This window comes from Pristiophorus japonicus, chromosome 4 (assembly GCF_044704955.1).
Source record: "Pristiophorus japonicus isolate sPriJap1 chromosome 4, sPriJap1.hap1, whole genome shotgun sequence".
In the NCBI taxonomy this organism is placed as follows: Eukaryota; Metazoa; Chordata; class Chondrichthyes; family Pristiophoridae; genus Pristiophorus; species Pristiophorus japonicus.
Window position 1 is genome coordinate 289,788,958 of NC_091980.1, and position 24,422 is coordinate 289,813,379.

General features: G+C 45.4%; 1 protein-coding gene across 1 annotated transcript in view; it reads left to right on the top strand.

Annotated features, from left to right (window-relative positions):
• The first annotated feature begins 377 nt into the window (after positions 1 to 377).
• Positions 378 to 24,422, top strand: part of LOC139262377 (fibulin-5-like) — a 164,361-nt gene continuing 140,316 nt past the window's right edge. Inside the window, exon 1 of the mRNA XM_070877565.1 lies at positions 378 to 550. Coding sequence (XP_070733666.1) covers positions 486 to 550 — 65 coding nt within the window. The 5' untranslated portion in view covers positions 378 to 485. The remainder of the gene's footprint in view (positions 551 to 24,422) is intronic.

Genomic DNA, 24,422 nt, shown 5'->3' on the forward strand with positions numbered 1-24,422 from the left:
CTTTTCCATAAATCATTTTCAGTTAATTTTAATTTAATACAAATTCAGGTCCCATGAGCTAACATATAAAAGCAATAACATATCAATTTAAACACATTGAAGGTCTCAGCCTTTCCAGGAAGACTAAGTACGGAGCCCTAAACTGCCAAGATCCACAAGCTGGTTGTGGGAACTCACGCCAGTTGGTGCTCTGTAATCTAAACCAGCTGTCAGCAACACACAGGCCCCCATTTGCATTTTTAAACGTACTTCGAGAGCGAAGCGTTCATTTTTAGCATTCTTTGTCCAATTGGTTTAATGTTGAATTGGAAGGGGGCTTGAACGAAACCAGGTGCTGCTCAGTGCGAGACCAGTATCTGCGAGATAAGGGGAGAAAGTGTGTGGAAAGGACCATTGGCTTTTTACAAGTTCAAATCCAGCGGCTACATAAAGCTCAGAGGGGCTTATTAGAGAGAAAAGGGAAATACAAGCAGTTCTACCAAAGGATGTCAGCCCCCTGGATTTTGATTCTACTCTTCAGGAATACTCAACACTTGAAAGGAAATATCAGGTAGGTTTAATCTGTAAGGTTGCAATAAATTGCTGCTAACATCTCATTATCCAGGTGAACACAGGAGGGTCAGATCGTCACCTCACAAGATTTTAAGTACAATTTTTTCTGGAAAGCAGTGTATTATACTGACCATTAATGGAAAATATATGTAAAGTGGGGATCTGATGAAATGGTGATTTATTGACATATGTCAAACTCACAGTAATTCCACCATGTAACATTTTAATCCTGATAGTTGAAAGATTACCAGATAGCGATTAAATATAATTAGTGAATCCTTTTCACTTAAACAAAAAAAAATCTAATTTCCAGCAAAAGTCGCAGATTTATTGTACTTCTGTCACAAAATCATTCTTCAAAATATGCCACAATGTTTGCTGTTTGTGCTACATCTGCAGCAGACCATAAATCTTTGAAATCATTATTTATAAGTTTTTAATCTGCTTGATATATTTTGGGCATTGAGTTTGAGTTTTTTGAATAATGAAATCCCTTGCATAGAGTGTTTTTAACTTGCTCTTCAAGTAAAACAAGCATCAAGTGTTGTATTTAGTTACACATTATTAATGAACAAATAGTATATTACAATTCCCACAGCTATGACCTATCTCAGTGCTTCCATATTCAGCCAGGAGGCTGAGATGAATTAGGTCGAGGGTTTATCCAGAACTGTTCAATGATTGTAATTTGCAGGGTCCCAATAATCATTGGATGCTTTGCGGGATATGATTAGTCCTGAAAGTGCCTCCTCTCCCCTGAGGTGGAGTGACCCATCACTGAGAAAGGCTCCTTCTACGGATGTGAGAGGTTCCTAATTCAGCCATTGAGGGGGAATGGAGCAGAGACAGTCATTCTATGACATACTCAAATCAGTCCAATGAGTTTGTATGGTTTGACTTGTCTTTCTTAAACCTGTGTTAGTTTGGGATTATTGCCTTTATTCATAAATGATTATAGCAGTTTTATTTTCCCTCCACGAGCTAGCCTGCTTATAATTCCCAGGATCACACACTTTTGACTGTTTTTAAAAATTGGAACACTATTAGCTATTTTCAAGTTTTCTGGCATTATCTCTGGATTTAATGAGCTGTGAAAAAATTCCACTACGCGTCCAATTATATGAATATTCAATCGCTCCAGTTTTTTTTTAATGACCATATTGTTACTAATCTCTGCTTTCTCCATGAATTTGGAACCTGTCGAAGTGGCAGTAGTGCGGAACAAAAGCAGTCGCCTCCTCACTTACATACACACATGACTCAGATTACAAACTACAATGAGGCTAGTCAATAATGCTGTACTAGATCAGGGGTGGGATTGTCAAGCTTACGATCCATCAATATTGGCAGTAGCATTGCAGGAATGGATTCTTGTTTATCACTGTCTTGAGAACGGCAATAAAATGCATCTGATTTGGAATCATTTTTAAAATAACTTACATTTATAGAGTGCCTCTGGCATAGAAAAATGTCCCAAGGCGCTTCATAGAGGCGTAATGAGACAAAAATGGACACACTGAGCCATAGAAGAAGATATTTTGAAGGGTGATCAAACATTTGATCACAGAGGTGGATTTTAAGGAGCTGTTGAAGGAAAAAAAGAAAGGCTTGATTTATATAGTGCCTTTCACGACCTCAGGATGTCCCAAAGCGTTTTACAGCCAATGAAGAAGTACTTTTGTTATGCAGGAAATAGGGTAGCCAATTTACGCAAAGCAAGCTTCCACAAACAGCAATGTGATAATGACCAGATAATCTGTTTTAGTGATGTTGAGTGAGAGATAAATATTGACCTGGACAGCAAGGGATATAACTCCCCTTGTCATATAAGAAATAGTGCCATGGGATCTTTTACATCGACCCCAGAGGACAGACGGGGTTTCGGTTTCACGTCTCATCGGAAAGATGGCACCTTCAACAATGCAGCGCTCCTTCAGTACTGCATTGGAGTGTCAGCCTAGATTTTTGTGCTCAGGTGTCTGGAGTAGTATTTGAACCCACAACGTTTTGACTCAGAGGTGGGAGTGCTACACACTATGCCACAGCTGATGCTGGAGGAGAAAGAGAGGGGTTCAGGGAGGGAATTATGGAGTATGGGGCCGACACATCTGTCGGCACAGCCACCAATGGTGGGTAAAACGGGTGATTGTGCATGAGGCCAGAGTTGAGGGGAAAGCTGACTTCTAGGAGGGGTTGTAGGGCTGGAGAAAGTTGCAGAGATAGAGAGGGGCTCAAGCATAAAGGGATTTGAGGATGAGAATTTTAAATTGAAGGCACTTAAGAACCAGGAGACAATGTAGGTCAACAAGGAATGATGGGTGAGTGGCACTGGTACAGGATAGGGTACAGAGTGTGGAGAGCGGGAGGATGGCCCAGGAGCGAATTGGAATAGTCGAGTCTAGTGGCTTTGTTTTGGTTTCAATGTTTTGACTTCTTTTACAAGCCTGTGCATCTAATAAATATTAAGAAAGGGATGAAATGTAGGGCTGGATTTTTGGGGCGGTTGGGGACGGGAAATGAATCAGGCCAGCAATTCAACCCGCTCCCTGGCACCCATTGCCTTTTCTAGGATTTTGTGCCGCAAGTGACGGTGAAGGTTGCAAACATCCAACTATACTTGGTTGAATGTATTCAAATGAGAGTTTTAAAGAAACATAGAAACATAGAAAATAGGTGCAGGAGTAGGCCATTCGGCCCTTCGAGTCTGCTCTGCCATTCAATGAGTTCATGGCTAAACATGCAACTTCAGTACCCCATTCCTGCTTTCTCGCCATACCCCTTGATCCCCCTAGTAGTAAGGACTATATCTAACTCGTTTTTGAATATATTTAGTGAATTGGCCTCAACAACTTTCTGTGGTCGAGAATTCCACAGGTTCACCACTCTCTGGGTGAAGAAGTTTCTCCTCATCTCGGTCCTAAATGGCTTACTCCTTATCCTTAGACTGTGACCCCTGGTTCTGGACTTCCACAACATTGGGAACATTCTTCCTGCATCTCACCTGTCTAAACCCATCAGACTTTTAAATGTTTCTATGAGATCCCCTCTCATTCTTCTGAACTCCAGTGAATACAAGCTCAGTTGGATCCAGTCTTTCTTGATATGTCAGTCCCGCCATCCTGGGAATCAGTCTGGTGAACCTTCGCTGCACTCCCTCAATAGCAAGAATGTCCTTCCTCAAGTTAGGAGACCAAAACTGCACACAATACTCCAGGTGTGGCCTCACCAAGGTCCTGTACAACTGTAGTAACACCTCCCTGCCCCATACTCAAATCCCCTCGCTATGAAGGCCAACATGCCATTTGCTTTCTTAACCGCCTGCTGTACCTGCATGCCAACCTTCAATGATTGATGTACCATGACACCCAAGTCTCGTTGCACCTCCCCGTTTCCTAATCTGTCAACATTCAGATAATAGTCTGTCTCTCTGTTTTTACCACCAAAGTGGATAACCTCACATTTATCCACATTATACTTCATCTGCCATGCATTTGCCCACTCACCTAACCTATCCAAGTCACTCTGCAGCCTCATAGCATTCTCCTCGCAGCTCACACTGCCACCCAACTTAGTGTCATCCGCAAATTTGGAGATACTACATTTAATCCCCTCGTCTAAATCATTAATGTACAATGTAAACAGCTGGGGCCCCAGCACAGAACCTTGCAGTACCCCACTAGTCACTGCCTGCCATTCTGAAAAGTACCCATTTACTCTTATTCTTTGCTGCCTGTCTGCCAACCAGTTCTCAATCCACATCAGCACACTACCCCAAATTCCATGTGCTTTAACTTTGCACATTAATCTCTTGTGTGGGACCTTGTCGAAAGCCTTCTGAAAGTCCAAATACACCACATCAACTGGTTCTCCCTTGTCCACTCTACTGGAAACATCCTCAAAAAATTCCAGAAGATTTGTCAAGCATGATTTCCCTTTCACAAATCCATGCTGACTTGGACCTATCATGTCACCTCTTTCCAAATGTGCTTCTATGACATCCTTAATAATTGATTCCATCATTTTACCCACTACTGAGGTCAGGCTGACCGGTCTATATTTCCCCGTTTTCTCTCTCACTCCTTTTTTAAAAAGTGGGGTTACATTGGCTACCCTCCACTCCATAGGAACTGATCCAGAGTCAATGGAATGTTGGAAAATGACTGTCAATGCATCCACTATTTCCAAGGCCACCTCCTTAAGTACTCTGGGATGCAGACCATCAGGCCCTGGGGATTTATTGGCCTTCAATCTCATCAATTTCTCCAACACAATTTCCCGACTAATAAGGATTTCCCTCAGTTCCTCCTCCTTACTAGACCCTCTGACCCCTTTTATATCTGGAAGGTTGTTTGTGTATTCCTTAGTGAATACCGAACCAAAGTAATTGTTCAATTGGTCTGCCATTTCTTTGTTCCCCGTTATGACTTCCCCGATTCTGACTGCAGGGGACCCATGTTTGTCTTTACTAACCTTTTTCTCTTTACATATCTATAGAAGCTTTTACAGTCCATTTTAATGTTCCCTGCAAGCTTCCTCTCGTACTCTATTTTCTCTGCCCTAATCAAACCCTTTGTCCTCCTCTGCTGAGTTCTAAATTTCTCCCAGACCCCGGGTTCACTGCTATTTCTGGCCAATTTGTATGCCACGACCTTGGCTTTAATACTATCCCTTATTTCTCTTGACAGCCACGGTTGTGCCACCTTCCCTTTTTTATTTTTACGCCAGTCAGGGATGTACAATTGTTGTAGTTCATCCATGCAGTCTCTAAATGTCTGCCATTGCCCATCCACTGTCAACCCCTTAAGTATCATTCGCCAATCTATCCTAGCCAATTCACGCCTCATACCTTCAAAGTTACCCTTTAAGTTCTGGACCATGGTCTCTGAATTAACTGTTTCATTCTCCATCCTAATGTAGAATTCCACCATATTATGGTCACTCTTCCCCAAGGGGCCTCGCACAATGAGAGTGCTAATTAATCCTCTCTCATTACACAACACCCAGTCTAAGATGGCCTCCCCGCTAGTTGGTTCCTCGACATATTGGTCTAGAAAACCATCCCTTATGCAGTCCAGGAAATCCTCCTCCACCGTATTGTTTCCAGTTTGGTTAGTCTATGCATATTAAAGTCACCCATGATAAGTGCTGCACCTTTATTGCATGCACCCCTAATTTCCTATTTGATGCCCTCCCCAACATCACTACTACTGTTTGGAGGTTTGTACACAACTCCCACTAACGTTTTTTGCCCTTTGGTTTGCATTTATACAGCGCCTTTCATGAGCTCAGGACTTCACAAAGCACAACTACAGCCAAAGTGCACTGTTGCAATGTAGGAAACACGGCAACCAATTTGCATGCAGCAAGGTCCCACAAACAGCAATGAGATAAATGACCAAATAATCTGTTTTTGTTGATGTTGATTGAGGGATAAATATTAGCTTGGATACTGGGGAGAACTCCTATGCTCTTTTTCAAATATGGCTATGGGATCTTTTACGTCTAACTGAGAGGCTCTTAGTTTAACATCTCATCCGATGGCAAGGCGAGCATTTTATTGCCCATCCCTAATTGAACTTGAGAAGATGGTGGTGAACCGTCGCCTTGAACTGTTGCGGTCCATGTGGTGAAGGTGCTCCCACAGTGCTTTTAGGAAGGGAGTTCCAGGATTTTGACCCAGCGAAGATGAAGGAATAGCAATATACTTCCAAGTCAGGTTGGCGTGTAATTTGGAGGGGAACGTGGAGGTGGTGGTGTTCCTATGAGCTTGCTGTCCTTGCCCTTCTAGGTGGTAGAGGTTGCGGTTTTGGGAGGTGCTGCCAAAGAAGCCTTAGCAAGTTGTTGCAGTGCATCTTGTAGATGGTACACACTGCAACCACGGTACGCTGGTGGTGGAGGGAGTGAATGTTGAAGGTAGTGGGTGAGGTGCCAGTCAAGGGGCCTGCTTTGTCCTAGATGATGTCAAGCTTGTTGAGTGTTGTTGGAGCTGCACTCATCCAGGCAAGTGGAGAGTATTCCATCACACTCCTGACTTGTGCCTTGTAGATGGTGGAAAGGCTTTGGGGAGTCAGGAGGTGAGACACTCGCTGCAGAATACCCAGCCTCTGACCTGCTCTTGTTGCCACAGTATTTATGCGGCTGGTCCAGTTAAGTTTCTGGTCAATGGTGACCCCCAGGATGTTGATGGTGGGGAATTCGGTGATGGTAGTAATGGTTAAGGTTAGACTCTCGCTTGTTGGAAATAGTCATTGCGTGGCACTTGTGTGGCGCAAATGTTACTTGCCACTTATCAGCCCAAGCCTGAAAGTCATCCAGGTCTTGCTGCATGTGAGCATGGACTCCATTATCTGAGGAGTTGTGAATGGCACTGAATGCTGTGCAATCACCAGTGAACATCCCCACTTCTGCCCTTATGATGGAGTGAAGGTCATTGATGAAGCAGCTGAAGATGGTTGGACCTAGGACACTGCCCTGAGGAACTCCTGCAGTGAATTCTTGGGGCTGTGATGATTGACCTCCAACCACCACAACCATCTTCCTTTGTGTTGGGTATGGCTCCAGCCAGTGGAAAATTTTCCCCCTGATTCCCATTGACCATTTTACTAGGGCTCCTTGATGCCACACTCGGTCAAATGCTGCCTTTATGTTAAGGGCAGTCACTCTCACCTCAACTCCGGGATTCAGCTCTTTTGTCCATGTTTGGACCAAGGCTGTAATGAGGTCTGGAGCCAAGTGGTCCTGGTGGAACCCAAATTGGGCATCGGTGAGCAGATTATTGGTGAGTAAGTGCCGTTTGAAAGTACTGTTGACAACACCGTCCATCACTTTGCTGATGATTGAGAGTAGACTGATGGGGCGGTAATTGGCCGGATTGGATTTGTCCTGCTTTTTGTCGACAGGATATACCTGGGCAGTTTTCCACATTGTCAGATAGATGCCAGTGTTGTAGCTGTACTGGAACAACTTGGCTAGAGGCACGGCTAGTTCTGGAGCACAAGTCTTCAGCACAACAGCCGGGATGTTGTCGGGGCCCATAGCCTTTGGTGCATCTACTGCACTCAGCCGTTTCTTGCTATCACGTGGAGTGAATCGAATTGGCTGAAGACTGGCTTCTGTAATGGTGGGGACCTCAGGAAGAAGCCGATATGGATCATCTTCTGGCTGAAGATGATTGTAAACACTTCAACAATTGTACATCCCTGTCTGGACTAAAAATAAAATGGGGAAGGTGGCTCAACTGTGGCTAACAAGGGAAATTAAGGATAGTGTTAAATCCAAGGAAGAAGCATATAAATTGGCCAGAAAAAGCAGCAAACCTGAGGACTTGGAGAAATTTAGAATTCAGCAGAGGAGGACAAAGGGTTTAATTAGGAGGGGGAAAATAGAGTATGAGAGGAAGCTTGCCAGGAACATAAAAACTGACTGCAAAAGCTTCTATAGATATGTGAAGTGTTGTGTATGGACAAAGAGTCAGACTGAACACTGAGCTCAAAGTAAAGTGTGACCTTAGTCTTTTATTGCAGGTCTCCAGAGTGCCTCTCCAACCTGTGAAGCCTTCTTAAGTACCTGTGCTCCCAAGGGATTATGGGATCCCTTGGGACTCCAGGGGATGAGCCCTCTGGTGGCTGTACAGAGTAAATAAAAGTCCACATATATAACAACACTCCCCATCCCTGCCCCCCGCCCCCACCCCCGGGCCAAAGTCGATCTGGTGCCCTTCTTGTCCTGGTTGATCGTCTCGGTGTGAAAGCTGGTGTTGGTGAATCATTTGTTGGCCCCTCGCTGGGCTGCCTGGTGTTTTGGGCCCTGCAGGGCTGCTGAGGATGATGGGTTCTGCTTCGTGGTCAACCATGGTGCCGGTTGCCACTGGTGTGTATGTCGCCTGCACACTCGGAGGTGTCCCATTGTTCCACAGCCCTTGCAAACGTATCCTTTGTTTCGGCATGAATGGAAACGATGATCACCCCCGCAGAGCCAACAAGGTATTAATGGCCTTGCATTCACCACCTTTGATGGTGGACTCTGAGACATCTGCGGACATGCAGCTGCAGGTATGTGTGACCTGCCCTGTACGTTACGATTCGAAAACAACATCACTTTGTTCACAGTACTTGTCGCAGCATTTGTGTGCTGAGAGAGTTGCTTCGTATTGTCACTGGTGGCTATGAATGCCTGGACTATCGCCATGGCCTTACTCAAGGTTGGGGTCTCTACCGTCAAAAGTTTGCGAAGTATAATTTCGTGGTCAATGCCAAGTATGAAAAAGTCTCTGAGCATATGCTCCAAATGTCCTTCAAATTCGCAATGTCCTGCAAGGCGTCTTAGCTCGGTGACATAACTCGCCACTTCCTGGCCTTCAGACTTTTTGTAGGTGTAGAACCAGTACCTCGCCATCAGAACGCTTTCCTTCGGGTTCAAATACTCTTGGACCAGTGTGCACAAATCGTCATATGATCTCTCCGTGGGTTTCGCTGGAGTGAGCAGATTCTTCATGAGGCCATACGTTGGTGCCCCACAGATGGTGAGGAGGATCACCCTTCGTTTGGCAGCACTCTCTTCCCCATCTAGCTCGTTGGCCATGAAGTATTGGTTGAGTCACTCCACAAAAGTTTCCCAATCATCTCCCTCCAAAAATTTCTCCAGGATGCCCACTGTTGTCTGCATCTTTGGATGCGCTATCTGTATCTCATTGCCAGTTGTTGTGTATGGAGAAAGAGTCAGACTGAACACTGAGCTCAAAGTAAAATGTGACCTTAATCTTTTATCGCAGGTCTCCAGAGTACCTCTCCAACCTGTGAAGCCGCCTTAAGTACCTGTGTTCCCAAGGGATTATGGGATCCTTTGGGACTCCAGGGGATGAGCCCTCTGGTGGCTGTACAGAGTAAATACAATTCCACATATATAACATGAAGAGAAAAAGATTAGTGAAGACAAACGTAGGTCCCTTGCAGTCAGATTCAGGGGAATTTATAATGGGGAACAAAGAAATGGCAGACCAGTTGAACAAATACTTTGGTTCTGTCTTCATGAAGGAAGACACAAATAACCTTCCGGAAGTTCTAGGGGACCGAGGGTCTAGTGAGAAAGAGGAACTGAAGGATATCCTTATTCGGCGGGAAATTGTGTTAGGAAAATTGATGGGATTGTGAAGGCTGCATCCCAGAGTACTGAAGGAAATGGCCGTAGAAATAGTGGATACATTGGTGATCATTTTCCAACAGTTTATTGACTCCGGATCAGTTCCTATGGACTGGAGGGTAGCTAATGTAACACCACTTTTTAAAAAAGGAGGGAAGAGAGAAAACGAGTAATTATAGACCGGTTAGTCTGACATCAGTGGTGGGGAAAATGTTGGAATCAATTAATAAAGATGAAATAGCAGAGCATTTGGAAAGCAGTGACAGGATCGGTCCAAGTCATCATGGATTTATGAGAGGGAAATCATGCTTGACCAAACTTCTGGAATTTTTTGAGGGTGTAACTAGTAGAGTGGACAAGGGAGAATCAGTGGATGTGGTGTATTTGGACTTTCAAAAGACTTAAAACAAGGTTCCACACAAGAGATTGGTGTGCAAAATCAAAGCACATGATATTGGGGGTAATGTACTGACATGGATAGAGAACTGGTTGGCAGACAGGAAGCAGAGAATCGGGATAAACGGGTCCTTTTCAGAACGGCAGGCAGTGACTAGTGGGGTGCCACAGGGCTCAGTGCTGGGGCCCCAGCTCTTTACAATATACATTAATGATTTAGATGAAGGAATTGAGTGTAATATCTCCAAGTTTGCAGATGACACTAAACTCGGTGGCGGTGTGAGCTGTGAGGAGGATGCTAAGAGGCTGCAGGGTGACTTGGACAGGTTAGGCGAGTGGGCAAGTGCATAGCAGATGCAGCATAATGTGGATAAATGTGAGGCAGAATATTATCTGAATGGCGGCAGATTAGGAAAAGGGGAGGTGCAACGAGACCTGGGTGTTATGGTTCATCAGTCATTGAAAGTTGGCATGTAGGTACAGCAGGCGGTGAAGAAGGCAAATGGTATATTGGCCTTCATAGCTAGGGGATTTGAAGTTAGGAGCAGGGAGGTTTTACTGCAGTTGTACAGGATCTTGGTGAGACCTCACCTGGATTATTGTGTTCAGTTTTGGTCTCCTAATCTGAGGAAGGACGTTCTTGCTATTGAGGGAGCGCAGTGAAGGTGCACCAGACTGATTCCCGGGATGGCTGGACTGACATATGAGGAGAGACTGGATCGACTGGGCCTTTATACACTGGAGTTTAGAAGGATGAGAGGGGATCTCATAGAAACATATAAGATTCTGATGGGACTGGACAGGTTGGATGCAGGAAGAATGTTCCCGATGTTGGGGAAGTCAAGAACCAGGGGACACAGTCTAAGGATAAGGGGTAGGCCATTTAGGACTGAGATGAGGAGAAACTTCTTCACTCAGAGAGTTGTTAACCTGTGGAATTCCCTGCCGCAGAGAGTTGTTGATGCCAGTTCATTGGATATATTCAAGAAGGAGTTAGATATGGCCCTTACGGCTAAAGGGATCATGGGATATGGAGAGAAAGCAGAAAAGGGGTACTGAGGTGAATGATCAGCCATGATCTTATTGAATGGTGGTGCAGGCTCGCAGGGCTGAATGGCCTACTCCTGCACCAATTTTCTTTGTACTTTTCTATGTCTCTTGCACTCACGTGTTGGGCTCCGCCATCATTGAGGTTGAGGATATTCACGGAGCCTCCTCCTCCCGCTAGTTGTTTATTGGTCCACCAACATTCACGACTGGATGTGGCAGGTCTACAGAGCTTTAATCTAATCCGTTGGTTGTGTGATCGCTTAGCCTTGTCTATAGCATGCTACTGCTTCTTTTTAATATCCATGTGTTGCAGCTTACCCAGGTTGGCACCTCATTTTTAGGTGTGCCTGGTGCTGCTACTGGCGTGCTCTTCCACACTCTTCATTGAAGTAGGGTTGGTCCCCTGGCTTGATTGTAATGATAGACTGAGGTTATATGCCGGGCCATGGGGTTACAGATTGTGGTGGAATGTCATGGACAGATGCATCTGCGACAGGTAGATTGGTGAGGACGAGATCAAGTAGTTTTTTTCCCTCATGTTTGCTCTCTCACCACTTGCTGTCGGCCCAGTCTGGCAGCTATGTCCTTCAGGACTTGGCCAGCTCGGTCAGTAGTGGTGCTACCAAGCCACTCTTGATGATGGACATTGAAACCCCCACCCAGAGTACATTCTGTGCCCTTGCTACTCTCAGTGCTTCTTCTAAGTGGTGCTCAACATGGAGGAGTACTGATTCATCAGCTGAGGGAGGGCGGTAGGTGGTAATCAGCAGGAGGTTTCTTTGCCCGTGCTTGACCTGAAGCCATGAGATTTCATGAGTCAATGTTGAGGACTCCCAAGGTCACTTCTTCCTGACTATATACCACTGTGCCATCACCTCAGATGGGGCAGGACATACCCAGGGATGGTGATGGAGGAGTCTGGGACATTGGCTGAAAGATATGATTCTGTGAGTATGACTGTCAGGTTGTTGCTTTACTAGTCTGTTCAGACAGCTCTCCCAATTTTGGTACAGGGTGATGCAGAGAGGACCTTTCCCCTTGTGGGCGAATCTAGATGATAGTGAGGATGATTTTGCAGGGTCAACTGGGCTGGGTGTGCTGTCATGTCCATAGCCGGTGCCAAGGTCGATGTCGGGCGGTCCGTCCGGTTTTTTTATTCTTATTATTTTTCATAGCAGTTGTGTACAACTGAGTGGCTTGCTTGGCCATTTCAGAGGGCAGTTAAGAATCAACCACACTGCTGTGGATCTGGCATCACATATAGGCCAGACCGGGTAATGAAGGTAAATTTCCTTCCCTAAAAGGCATTAGTGAACCAGATAGTATTTTACGACAATCCGGTAGTTTTATGGTCACCATTACTGATACTAGCTTTTTATTCCAGATTTATTTAATTAACTGAATTTAACTTCCTCCAGCTGCCGTGGTGGGATTTGAATTCATGTCTCTTGTTCATTAGTTCAGGCAGCTGAGAGAGCAGAGGGGGCTGAAAGACAGTACCTCCCTCAATACTGCACTGAAGTGTCCTGCTAGGTTTTGTGCTCAAGTCTCTGGAGCGGGACCTGAACCCACAACCTTCTGACTCAGAGGCAAGCGTGCTACCCACTGAGCTAGAGCTGATACCTTCATGATGTGAAAGCATCATTTAACAGATTGCCTTTTGCTATAGCCTTAGCAATACTGGGCATCAGGAAGGCCCAGTTTCCTGGCATCCAACATTGCCATGGCAGTGAGGAGGCGAGTGTTTGAGGAATAAGGGGGCTTGGAGTGGTTCGACTTTAAAGGGAAGTGCAGCCTAGTATTATACACCCCCAATCCCCCTCTAACTGCAGCTCCTCACTTTCCATTAAATGTATGAGAGGTGAAAGTTAGCCCCAGACTGTGGCCTGCTTGATGAGGCCTGGTCCGGGGAGCAGGGAGCAGCCCTCACTGCCCCAGTTAGTGCAGCAGCAAGCTGAGAGGCTCGGTGGCTCCCAGCTCCCTTTGACTCTAACCCTGTCTGCTTTATCCCAGCTTTGGCATCGGAAGACACTTGGGGCTGGAAATTCCCTAACCTTGTGCCTGGTTTTTCGGCGATATGAAGTCTTGCGCTGGTGGTTTTAAAGTACCGCTGGGGAGCAGACCGCCAGCGTGCAAGACACGAATAAGCACTTTCGCCTAAAATTTGGCTCACAGCGCACCCATAGATAGGACGAAAAAAACGCCCTGGAAAAACCTGCGTTGCAGCCCTTGGAACAGCGGTAGGTATGAAGACCTGCAAAAAAGGTAAGTTAAAGTTTTTATTTTTTAATTCTTTTTTGCAGCGATTTGATAGTTAAGTGTCTTGTGAATGTTTTGTGATTTTTTTTTTGGGGGTTGTTTGCCCTCCCTAGGCCCAACTTGCAGAGGTATCTGCCTTGGAGAAAAGTTGCAGAAAATTTGCGGTTAGCGCCACGAATCCTCGTGCAATGCCAATTATTATTGCTGGGCGCATTTTATCCCGAATGTTAGGTCTCGGAATCATAGCGGAATCATTGCGATATTTTTGGCGGAAAACTACCGCTATGACCAAAAATTTAATTTCTTGCCCAAGGGGTCTTGCCCTCTGTCACCCGTTTAAGGGGTATTCAATAATGCCAAATAAAGAAAGGTGAGTTTAATTACACATTTAAATATAATATATAGGTGCAGGTTAAATTCAAGAAGGCTCCCAGACCCATTTCCTACCAGAAGTGGATTTTACAGAGTTATGTAAGATAAGGAACAGGAATGGTTAGCCTGGAGTACTGTGGCTGCAGAACAAGGTGATGTAGATACACTCCAAAATAATTTATAGGAGACAGTTAGATGCTGTTTAAGGAGCTGTGGATGTTTATACAAATGTAACACTGCTATTCAAGAAAAAAGCAAGAGAGAAAACAGGAAACTACAGGCCTGTTAGCCTGACATTAGTCATCAGGAAAATGCTGGAATCCGTGGTTAAGGAAGTGGTATCAGGGCACTCAGGTAATCAAAGGATGATTAGGCAGAGTCAGCATGGTTTTCGGAAAGGGAAATCGCGTTTGACAAATTTATTAGAGTTTTTTGAGGATGTAACTAGCAGAGTAGATAAAGGGGAATCAGTGGATATAGTATCTTTGGATTTCCAAAAGGCATTCGATAAGGTGCCACATAAAATGTTATTACACAAGATAAGGGATCATGGGATTAGAGGTAATGTATTAACATGGATGGAGGATTGGTTAACAGACAGAAAACAGAGTAGGGATAAAATGGGTCTTTTTCAGGTTGGCAGGCTGTAACTAGTGGGGTGCCACAAAGGTCAGTGCTGGGACCTCAGCTATTTACAATCTAAACTAATAACCTAGATGAAGGGACCGAGTGTAATGTATCCACGATTGCTGATGATACAAAGCTAGGTGGGACAGTTAGCTGTGAGGAGAACACCAAGTGTCAGCAAAGGGATATAGATAGATTCAGTGAGTGGGCAGTAAGGTGGCAGACGGAGTGTAGTGTGGGGAAATGTGAGGTTATTCACTTTGGTAGGAAGAATAGAAAAACAGAATATTTTTTAAAAGGTGAGAAACTTTTAAATGTTGGTGTTCAGAGAGATTTGGGTGTCCTTGTGCAAGAAACACAGAAACCGAGCATGCAGGTACAGCAAGCAATAAGGAAGGCAAATGGCAGGTTGGCCTTTATTGCAAGGGGGTTGGAGTATAAGAGTTAGGGAGGCTGAAATTGCCCACTGCTGGAAACAGGGCACAACTACCGTGTTTCGTCTGTTTTTACCAGTGCGGTGGCTTCTTGAGTGAAATTCCACTCTTTGGCTTTTTTTTCAGCGGACCGGAAGTCAGTCAGTCATCTGGGCGGATGTGTGGCGATGAGCGGAAGTTTGCACACTAGAGGAGTGGAAGTTGGGGGGGGGGGGTGGGCTGAGTGTTTGCCTCTGTCAATCATCAGTGTAGCGCTGATGACGTCATCACGGCACTGCGTCACCACGGCTCTCCCCTTCACTTAAAGGGGAGATCGGTGCGATTCTTCAAGTTCGGTCCACTGGGCCACCAGGGAAGGTTCCTGGTACCTGGCAGTCGGCTGACATAAAAAAGCATAGTGGCCGTGGCGGTAGGTCCTCCTCTTTAATGGCAGCAGCACTTAGGATGGATTGGCAGCAGCGGAACAGTAGTCGGGGGAGTGGATCACCGCCGGGATACCGCAGGAGCGGAATTTTCAAAATGGCAGCCACTCCACAAAAAATCGTCGACCATTACACTCCGCAGCGTGGCCGCCGATTTCTGATGGTAACAGGCCTTAAGGGAAGAAGCAATTTCGGCCCCAGGAAGTCTTGCTACAATTGTACAGGGCCTTGATGAGACCACATCTGGAGTACTGTGCACAGTTTTGGTCACCTTAGAGGTGTGCAACAAAGGTTCACTGGATTAATTCCTGGGATGAGAGGGCTGTCTTATGATGGCCTATGCTCTCTGGAGTTTAGAAGAATGAGAGGTTATCTCATTGAAACATATTAGATTCTGAAGGGGATTGACAGGGTAGATGCTGAGAGGTTGCTTCCCCTGGCTGGAGTGTCTAGAACTAGGGGGCACAGTCTCAGGATATGGGGTCGGCCATTTAAAACAGAGATGAGAGGAATTTCTTCACTCAAATGGTTGTGAATCTTTGGAATTCTCTGCCCCTGCTGTGGATGCTGAGTCACTGAATATATTCAAGGCTGGGATAGATAGATTTTAGATCGGGCGGGAAAGTGGAGGAGATCGATGATCAGCCATGATCTTATTGAATGGCGGAGCAGGCTCTAGGGGCCGTATGGCCTACTCCTGCTCATATTTCTCAGGTTCTTATGTTCTTATCACAGAACAATGGATTGTAACAGACAAGGTGCAACATTTTAAAAACATTCAAGTAAATGTTTAATTTGTTTCTTTGTTGGGCTACGGCCATTCCCCCTGCCCTGTACCTGAAATGAGTTCCCTGGGGATAGTGCAGATGCTGCTGAGAGTTCGCCACCAACAGGCAAAAAAGCCTGATGTGGGATTCCCGCCGGATAGGAGAATCCAGCCTTTAAGTTCAAGTGTGTATTCACAAAGCAATGCAGTAACCGGGAAATCAAGAGGTTGAATTTGCCCAGTGGGGGGGATGGACGGGCTCTCTGGATCAATCACCGTAACTTTGTCAGCAGATCCACATAAACCCTGGAGAAATGGGGATCTGGGAGGGTGGTGGGAGTAAGGGACAGAGCAGTTTGGGAGAAGTGATGTTCAATGATTTTTGCGGTACAGGTCTAGCTGATGTTGGAGATGACCGACTGCTGCATCCTCTGACACATCAGTTTTCTGCTCTTCATCAGTTGGCACCAGTCGCTCTCCTCGTTTCATGGCAAAGTTGTGTAGGAGGCCACACATAAAGCCTGATCCTTGATGCTCTCTTGGGGCTGTACTGTAGGAAACCCCCGAGACTGATTTAAGGACCCCCTAGTGAATACTCAATGACAGATCTGGTTGAGCTGTAACTCTTGTCCCCTCTGATCTCCGCAGGAATTCCTGGGATACAGAGGAGGATTAGCAGCCAAGTTTGGAGCAGATATCTCTGGTCCCAGCAGCCAGCCTGTGACATGTTGTTCCTCGTCAAAGAGAGGGGGAATTCTGGACTGCCACAGGATGTATGCTCTGTGAGAGGTGCCTGGAAGGTGGGCACATACTTACTTGAACCAGGGCTGGTGGTCACAGACCAGCTGGATATTAGGGGAGTAAAACCCATTGCTGTTCATAGAATAAAAGGAAAAGGAGGTGGGGTAGCATTGCTGGTTAAAGAGGAGATTAATGCAATAGTTAGGAAGGACATTAGCTTGGATGATGTGGAATCTATATGGGTAGAGCTGCAGAACACCAAAGGGCAAAAAATGTTAGTGGGAGTTGTGTACAAACCTCCAAATAGTAGTCGTGATGTTGGGGAGGGCATCAAACAGGAAATTAGGGGTGCATGCAATAAAGGTGCAGCAGTTATCATGGGTGACTTTAATATGCATATAGATTGGGCTAACCAAACTGGAAACAATACGGTGGAGGAGGATTTCCTGGAGTGCATAAGGGATGGTTTTCTAGACCAATATGTCGAGGAACCAACTAGGGGGGAGGCCATCTTAGACTGGGTGCTGTGTAATGAGAGAGGATTAATTAGTAATCTCGTTGTGCGAGGCCCCTTGGGGCAGAGTGACCATAATATGGTGGAATTCTACATTAGGATGGAGAATGAAACAGTTAATTCAGAGACCATGGTCCAGAACTTAAAGAAGGGTAACTTTGAAGGTATGAGGCGTGAATTGGTTAGGATAGATTGGCGAATGATACTTAAGGGGTTGACAGTGGATGGGCAATGGCAGACATTTAGAGATCGCATGGATGAACTACAACAATTGTACATTCCTGTCTGGCGTAAAAATAAAAAAGGGAAGATGGCTCAACTGTGGCTCAAGGGAAATCAGGGATAGTATTAAAGCCAAGGAAGTGGCATACAAATTGGCCAGAAATAGCAGTGAACCTGGGGACTGGGAGAAATTTAGAACTCAGCAGAGGAGGACAAAGGGTTTGATTAGGGCAGGGAAAATAGAGTACGAGAGGAAGCTTGCAGGGAACATTAAGACGGACTGCAAAAGTTTCTATAGATATGTAAAGAGAAAAAGGTTAGTAAAGACAAACGTAGATCCCCTGCAGTCAGAATCGGGGAAGTCATAACGGGGAACAAAGAAATGGCAGACCAATTAAACAAGTACTTTGGTTCGGTATTCACTAAGGAGGACACAAACAACCTTCCGGATATAAAAGGGGTCAGAGGGTCTAGTAAGAAGGAGGAACTGAGGGAAATCCTTATTAGTCGGGAAATTGTGTTGGGGAAATTGATGGGATTGAAGGCCGATAAATCCCCAGGGCCTGATGGACTGCATCCCAGAGTACTTAAGGACGTGGCCTTGGAAATAGCGGATGCATTGACATTCATTTTCCAACATTTCATAGACTCTGGATCAGTTCCTATGGAGTGGAGGGTAGCCAATGTAACCCCACTTTTTAAAAAAGGAGGGAGAGAGAAAACGGAATTATAGACCGGTCAGCCTGACATCGGTAGTGGGTAAAATGATGGAATCAATTATTAAGGATGTCATAGCAGCGCATTTGGAAAGAGGTGACATGATAGGTCCAAGTCAACATGGATATGTGAAAGGGAAATCATGCTTGACAAATCTTCTGGAATTTTTTGAGGATGTTTCCAGTAGAGTGGACAAGGGAGAACCAGTTGATGTGGTATATTTGGACTTTCAGAAGGCTTTCGACAAGGTCCCACACAAGAGATTAATGTGCAAAGTTAAAGCACATGGGATTGGGGGTAGTGTGCTTACATTGATTGAGAACTGGTTGTCAGACAGGAAGCAAAGAGTAGGAGTAAATGGGTACCTTTCAGAATGGCAGGCAGTGACTATTGGGGTACCGCAAGGTTCTGTGCTGGGGCCCCAGCTGTTTACATTGTACATTAATGATTTGGACGAGGGGATTAAATGTAGTGTCTCCAAATTTGCGGATGACACTAAGTTGGGTGGCAGTGTGAGCTGCGAGGAGAATGCTATGAGGCTGCAGAGTGACTTGGATAGGTTAGGTGAGTGGGCAAATGCATGGCAGATGAAGTATAATGTGGATAAATGTGAGGTTGTCCACTTTGGTGGTAAAAATAGAGAGACAGACTATTATCTGAATGGTGACAGATTAGGAAAAGGGGAGGTGCAACGAGACCTGGGTGTCATGGTACATCAGTCATTGAAGGTTGGCATGCAGGTACAGCAGGCGGTTAAGAAAGCAAATGGCATGTTGGCCTTCATAGTGAGGGGATTTGAGTACAGGGGCAGGGAGGTATTGCTACAGTTGTACAGGGCCTTGGTGAGGCCACACCTGGAGTATTGTGCACAGTTTTGGTCTCCTAACTTGAGGAAGGACATTCTTGCTATTGAGGGAGTGCAGCGAAGGTTCACCAGACTGATTCCCGGGATGGCGGGACTGACATATCAAGAAAGACTGGATCAACTGGGCTTGTATTCACTGGAGTTCAGAAGAATGAGAGGGGAACTCATAGAAACGTTTAAAATTCTGACGGGTTTAGACAGGTTAGATGCAGGAAGAATGTTCCCAATGTTGGGGAAGTCCAGAACCAGGGGTCACAGTCTAAGGATAAGGGGTAAGCCATTTAGGACTGAGATGAGGAGAAACTTCTTCACCCAGAGAGTGGTGAACCTGTGGAATTCTCGACCACAGAAAGTTGTTGAGGCCAATTCACTAAATATATTCAAAAAGGAGTTAGATATAGTCCTTACTACTAGGGGGAACAAGGGGTATGGCGAGAAAGCAGGAATGGGGTACTGAAGTTGCATGTTCAGCCATGAACTCATTTAATGGCGGTGCAGACTCGAAGGGCCGAATGGCCTAATCCTGCACCTATTTTCTATGTTTCTATGTTTCGTGAAGGTTCTAGGCTTTCTGGCAGGCACCCTAATGGCAACATGTGTGCACTCGATGGCATCGTGTACTCCATGGCTGCAAATCCTACTGCCCTTTCCTACTGACTCTTAGAGCCCATTGGGAAATCATCAGCCTTGGCAAACAGCACGTCTGTGACCTGCTTTATGCAGGAAAACACAGCAGCCTGATTTATATTGCATACATCTCCAGCTGCAGCCTGGAATATCTCTGGTGTATTGAACTTGAAGGCTGTGGTGTTAGCTGTGGTTCAGTGGGTAGCACACTCGTCTCTCATCATCATCATAGGTGGTCCCTCGAAATGAGGATGACCTGCTTCCACGCCAAAAAGGGATGAGTTCACAGGTGTTTCAATGGAAGACCTAATATTCCAGATCCCGAACTTCAAGTGTGGAAGATGTCTGTGTGTGGATTTTTTTACTGTGTAGTGGCCGTTGCACACCAGCCACCACACGCGCTTGACAGAACTAGGTCTTGGTCCAGTGGCAAGGATTACCCAAGTCGACTGGAGACCTGCTCTGCTGCATGGGCCTACTGCGTGCACACATCGCAGTCTACTAGGGACTTGAGCGCACAAATCTAGGCTGACACTCCAGTGCAGTGCTGAGGGAATGTTACACTGTCGTCGGTGCTGTCTTTCAGATGAGACATTAAACTGAGGCCCTGTCTACTCTCTCAGGTGGATGTAAAAGATCCCATGGCACTATTTCGAAGAAGAGCAGGGGAGTTATCCCTGGTGTCCTGGCCCATATTTATCCCTCAATCAACATAACAAAAACAGATTATCTGGTCATTATCACATTGCTGTTTGTGTAATCTTGCTGTGTGCAAATTGGCTGCCGCATTTCCCACATCACAACAGTGACTACACTTCAAAAGTACTTTATTGGCTGTAAATGTTTTGAGACATCCGGTGGTCGTGAAAGGTGACGTATAAATGCAATTAATTAATTCCTTCCTTCCCTTCTCTTCCCTTTTCTTCCCTTCCCTTCCCTTACCTCCCTTCCCACCTTCCCTTCCCACCCTTCCCACCTTCCCTTCCTCTTTCTGTAGTCCATATGAGTAGGACGAGGACACCAGCCTGCTCTCGAGGACTCCTTGAAGGGGTCATGTGCTGTTCCCTGAAACTGCCTCCATTTGTTGCCGTTGATGCTCTTGTACCTCCTGTAAGGAAGGGCCAATTTCACTCTGATCCTGTAATAAACCAAGCACCTCCTTGTTCTGAGAAAACAATGCCAAGAAATGCAAAATGTAGCACAATTTCATCAAAAGAAAAACGTTCCCAAAAAAGCTTCTCCTACTCTCTGGATAGATATCAATGATCTGAGTGCTTGCAAGTGAGTGCCCCTTTAAATAGAAACACAAAATGTTGGAAATATTCAGCAGGTCAGGCAGCATCTGGGGCTGGAATTTTAATGCGTCTGTGGTGTGCGGGATTGGAAATAAATCGCAATGGATCGGGAACCCGTCATTATCCCGTCTCCTCGCGCCTTTCACTCAAGTGCAATGCCAGCGCGGCCGCGACCCGAACGGCAGAGGCGGGCGACCTAATTTAGATCATTATTACCTGTTGTCAGATCCTTAACTGTCTGTTTAACTAGACTTTTTGAATTTCACTGACCACGGGAACCACATCTGTCAAGCCGAGGCGGATGTTCAGCGGCCATTGATTGAAGTCATTACTGAAGAGCATGGAAAGCACAATAAATACTGCCACCTGGTTACTTTGCTACGGGAATATTAAAACATAAGAACATAAGAAATAAGAGCAGGAGTAGGCCATTTGGCCCCTCGAGCCTACTCCACCATTCAATAAGATCATGGCTGATCTGATCATAGACTCAGCTCCACTTCCCTACCCGCTCCCCATAACCCTTTACTCGCTTATCGCTCAAAAATCTGTCTATCTCCGCATTCAATATATTCAATGACCCAGTCTCCACAGCTCTCTTGGGCAGAGAATTCCACAGATTTACAACCCTCTGACAGAAGAAATTCCTCCTCATTTCAGTTTTAAATGGGCAGCTCCTTATTCTGAGACTATGTCCCCTAGTTTTAGTTTCTCCTATGAGTGGTAATATCCTCTCTGCATCCACCTTGTCGAGCCCCCTCATTATCTTATATGTTTCAATAAGATCACCTCTCATTCTTCTGAACACCAATGAGTATAGGCCCAACCCACTTAACCTATCTTAATAAGTCAACCCCCTCATCTCCTGAATCAACCTAGTGAACCTTCTCTGAACAGCCTCCAATGTAAGTATATTCTTCCTTAACACTCTTCGTGGGCCACTTCCCATACCTCAGGAGCGTCTCATCAACGAAGGCAGACATTGATGCGGAGATTCAACATCGCCTCCAGTGCGCCAGTGCAGCTTTCAGCCGCCTGAGGAAAAGCGTGTTTGAAGACCAGGCCCTCAAATCGATCACCAAGCTCATGGCCTACAGAGCTGCAGTAATACCCGCCCTCCTGTATGGATCAGAGGCATGGTCGATGTACAGAAGACGCCGCAAGTCGCTGGAGATATATCACCAACGATGTCTCCGCAAGATCCTGCAAATTCCCTGGGAGGACAGCACACCAACATCAGTGTCCTCACCCAGGCTAACATCCCCAGCATTGAAGCACTGACCACACTCGATCAGCTTCGCTGGGCAGGCCACATAGTTCGCATGCCAGACACAAGACTCCCTAAGCAATTGCTCTATGCGGAGCTCCTTCACTGCAAACAAGCCAAAGGTGGGCAGCGGAAATGTTACAAGGACACTCTCAAAGCCTCCCTGGTGACGTTCAACATCACCACTGACACCTGGGATTCCCTGGCCAAATACCACCCTTGGTGGAGAAAGTGCATCTGGGAGGGCGTTGAGCTCTTCGAATCTCAACGCCGAGAGCATGAAGAGGTCAGGTGCAGGCAGCGGAAGGAACGTGTGGTAAATCAGTCCCACCCCCGCTTCCCCCGACGAATGTCTGTCCTAAGTGTGACAGGGTCTGTGGCTCCCATATTGGACTGTTCAGCCACCAAAGAACTCACTTTAGGAGTGGAAGCAAGTCTTCCTCGATTCCAAGGGACTGCCTATGATGATGAAGATGATCCTTCCTTAATTACGGAGACCAAAACTGTATGTGTGGCCTTACCAATACCCTGTACAGTTGTAGCAGGACTTCTCTGCTTTTATACTCTATCCCCCTTGCAATAAAGGCCACCATTCCATTTGCCTTCCTGATTACTTGCTGTCCCTGCTTCTAACTTTTTGTGTTTCATGCAGAAGGACCTTCAGCACTTTGCAATTTTGCTCCAGTTAAATTATAATTTGCTTTTCTATTTTTCCTGCCAAAATGGATAACCTCACATTTTCCCACATTATACACCATCTGTCAAATTTTTACCCACTCACTTAGCCTGTCTATATCACTTTGCAGATTTTTTGTGTCCTCACAATTTGCATTCCCACCCATCTTTGTATCATCAGCAAACTTGGCGATATTACACTTGGCCCCTTCATCCAAGGCTGTTGCTGAGTGCATTTTCAGCCCAGAGGTCTCTAGAGTTTGCAAGTCTTTTCTGAAAATTCGGAAACCGTTATCACCTCTTTGCTACTACCGATCACACCATTGACAGATTGCTTCACTGATCTTAATAAAGGACGGTATCCAATTAAAAATAAGGGCATACAAAGTGGCCAAAACTAGTGGGAGGATAGAAGATTGGGAAACTTTTAAAAGCCAGCAAAGAATGACTAAAAACATTATTAAGAAAGGGAAGATAAACTATGAAAGTAAACTAGCACAAAATATACAAACAGATAGCAAGAGTTTCTATAGGTATATAAAAAGGAAAAGAGTGGCTAAATGTTGCTCCCTTACAGGACGAGACCGGGGAATTAGTAATGGGGAACATAGAGATGGCAGAAACTCTGAACAATATTTTGTATCAGTCTTTACGGTAGAGGACACGAACAATATTCCAACAGTAGATAGACAAGGGGCTATGGGGGGGAGGAACTTAACACAATCACAATCACTAAAGAGGTGGTACTCAGTAAGATAATGGGACTAAGGGCAGATAAGTCCCCTGGACCTGATGGCTTGCATCCTAGGGTCTTAAGAGAAGTAGCGGCAGGGATTGTGAATGCATTGGTTGTAATTTACCAAAATTCCCTGGATTCTGAGGAGCTACTAGCAGATTGGAAAACTGAAAATGTAATGCCCCTATTTAAAAAAGGAGGCAGACAAAAAGCAGGAAACTATAGACCAGTTAGCCTAACATCTGTGGTTGGAAAAATGTTGGAGTCCATTATTAAAGAAGCAGTAGCAGGACATTTGGAAAAACAAAATTCGGTCAGGCAGAGTCAGCATGGATTTATGAAGGGGATTTCATGTTTGACAAATTTGCTGGAGTTCTTTGAGTATGTGATGAACAGGGTGGATAAAGGGGAACCAGTGGATGTGGTGTATTTGGACTTCCAGAAGGCATTTGACAAGGTGCTACATAAAAGGTTACTGCACAAGATAAAAGTTCACGGGGTTGGGGGTAATGTATTAGCATGAATAGAGGATTGGCTAACTAACAGACAACAGAGAGTCGGGATAAATGGTTCATTCTCTGGTTGGCAACCAGTAACTAGTGGGATCAGTGCTGGGACCCCAACTATTTACAATCTATATTAACGACTTGGAAGAAGGGACTGAGTGTAACATAGCCAAGTTTGCTGATGATACAAAGATGAGAGGAAAAGCAATGTGTGAGGAGGACACAACAAATCTGCAAAAGG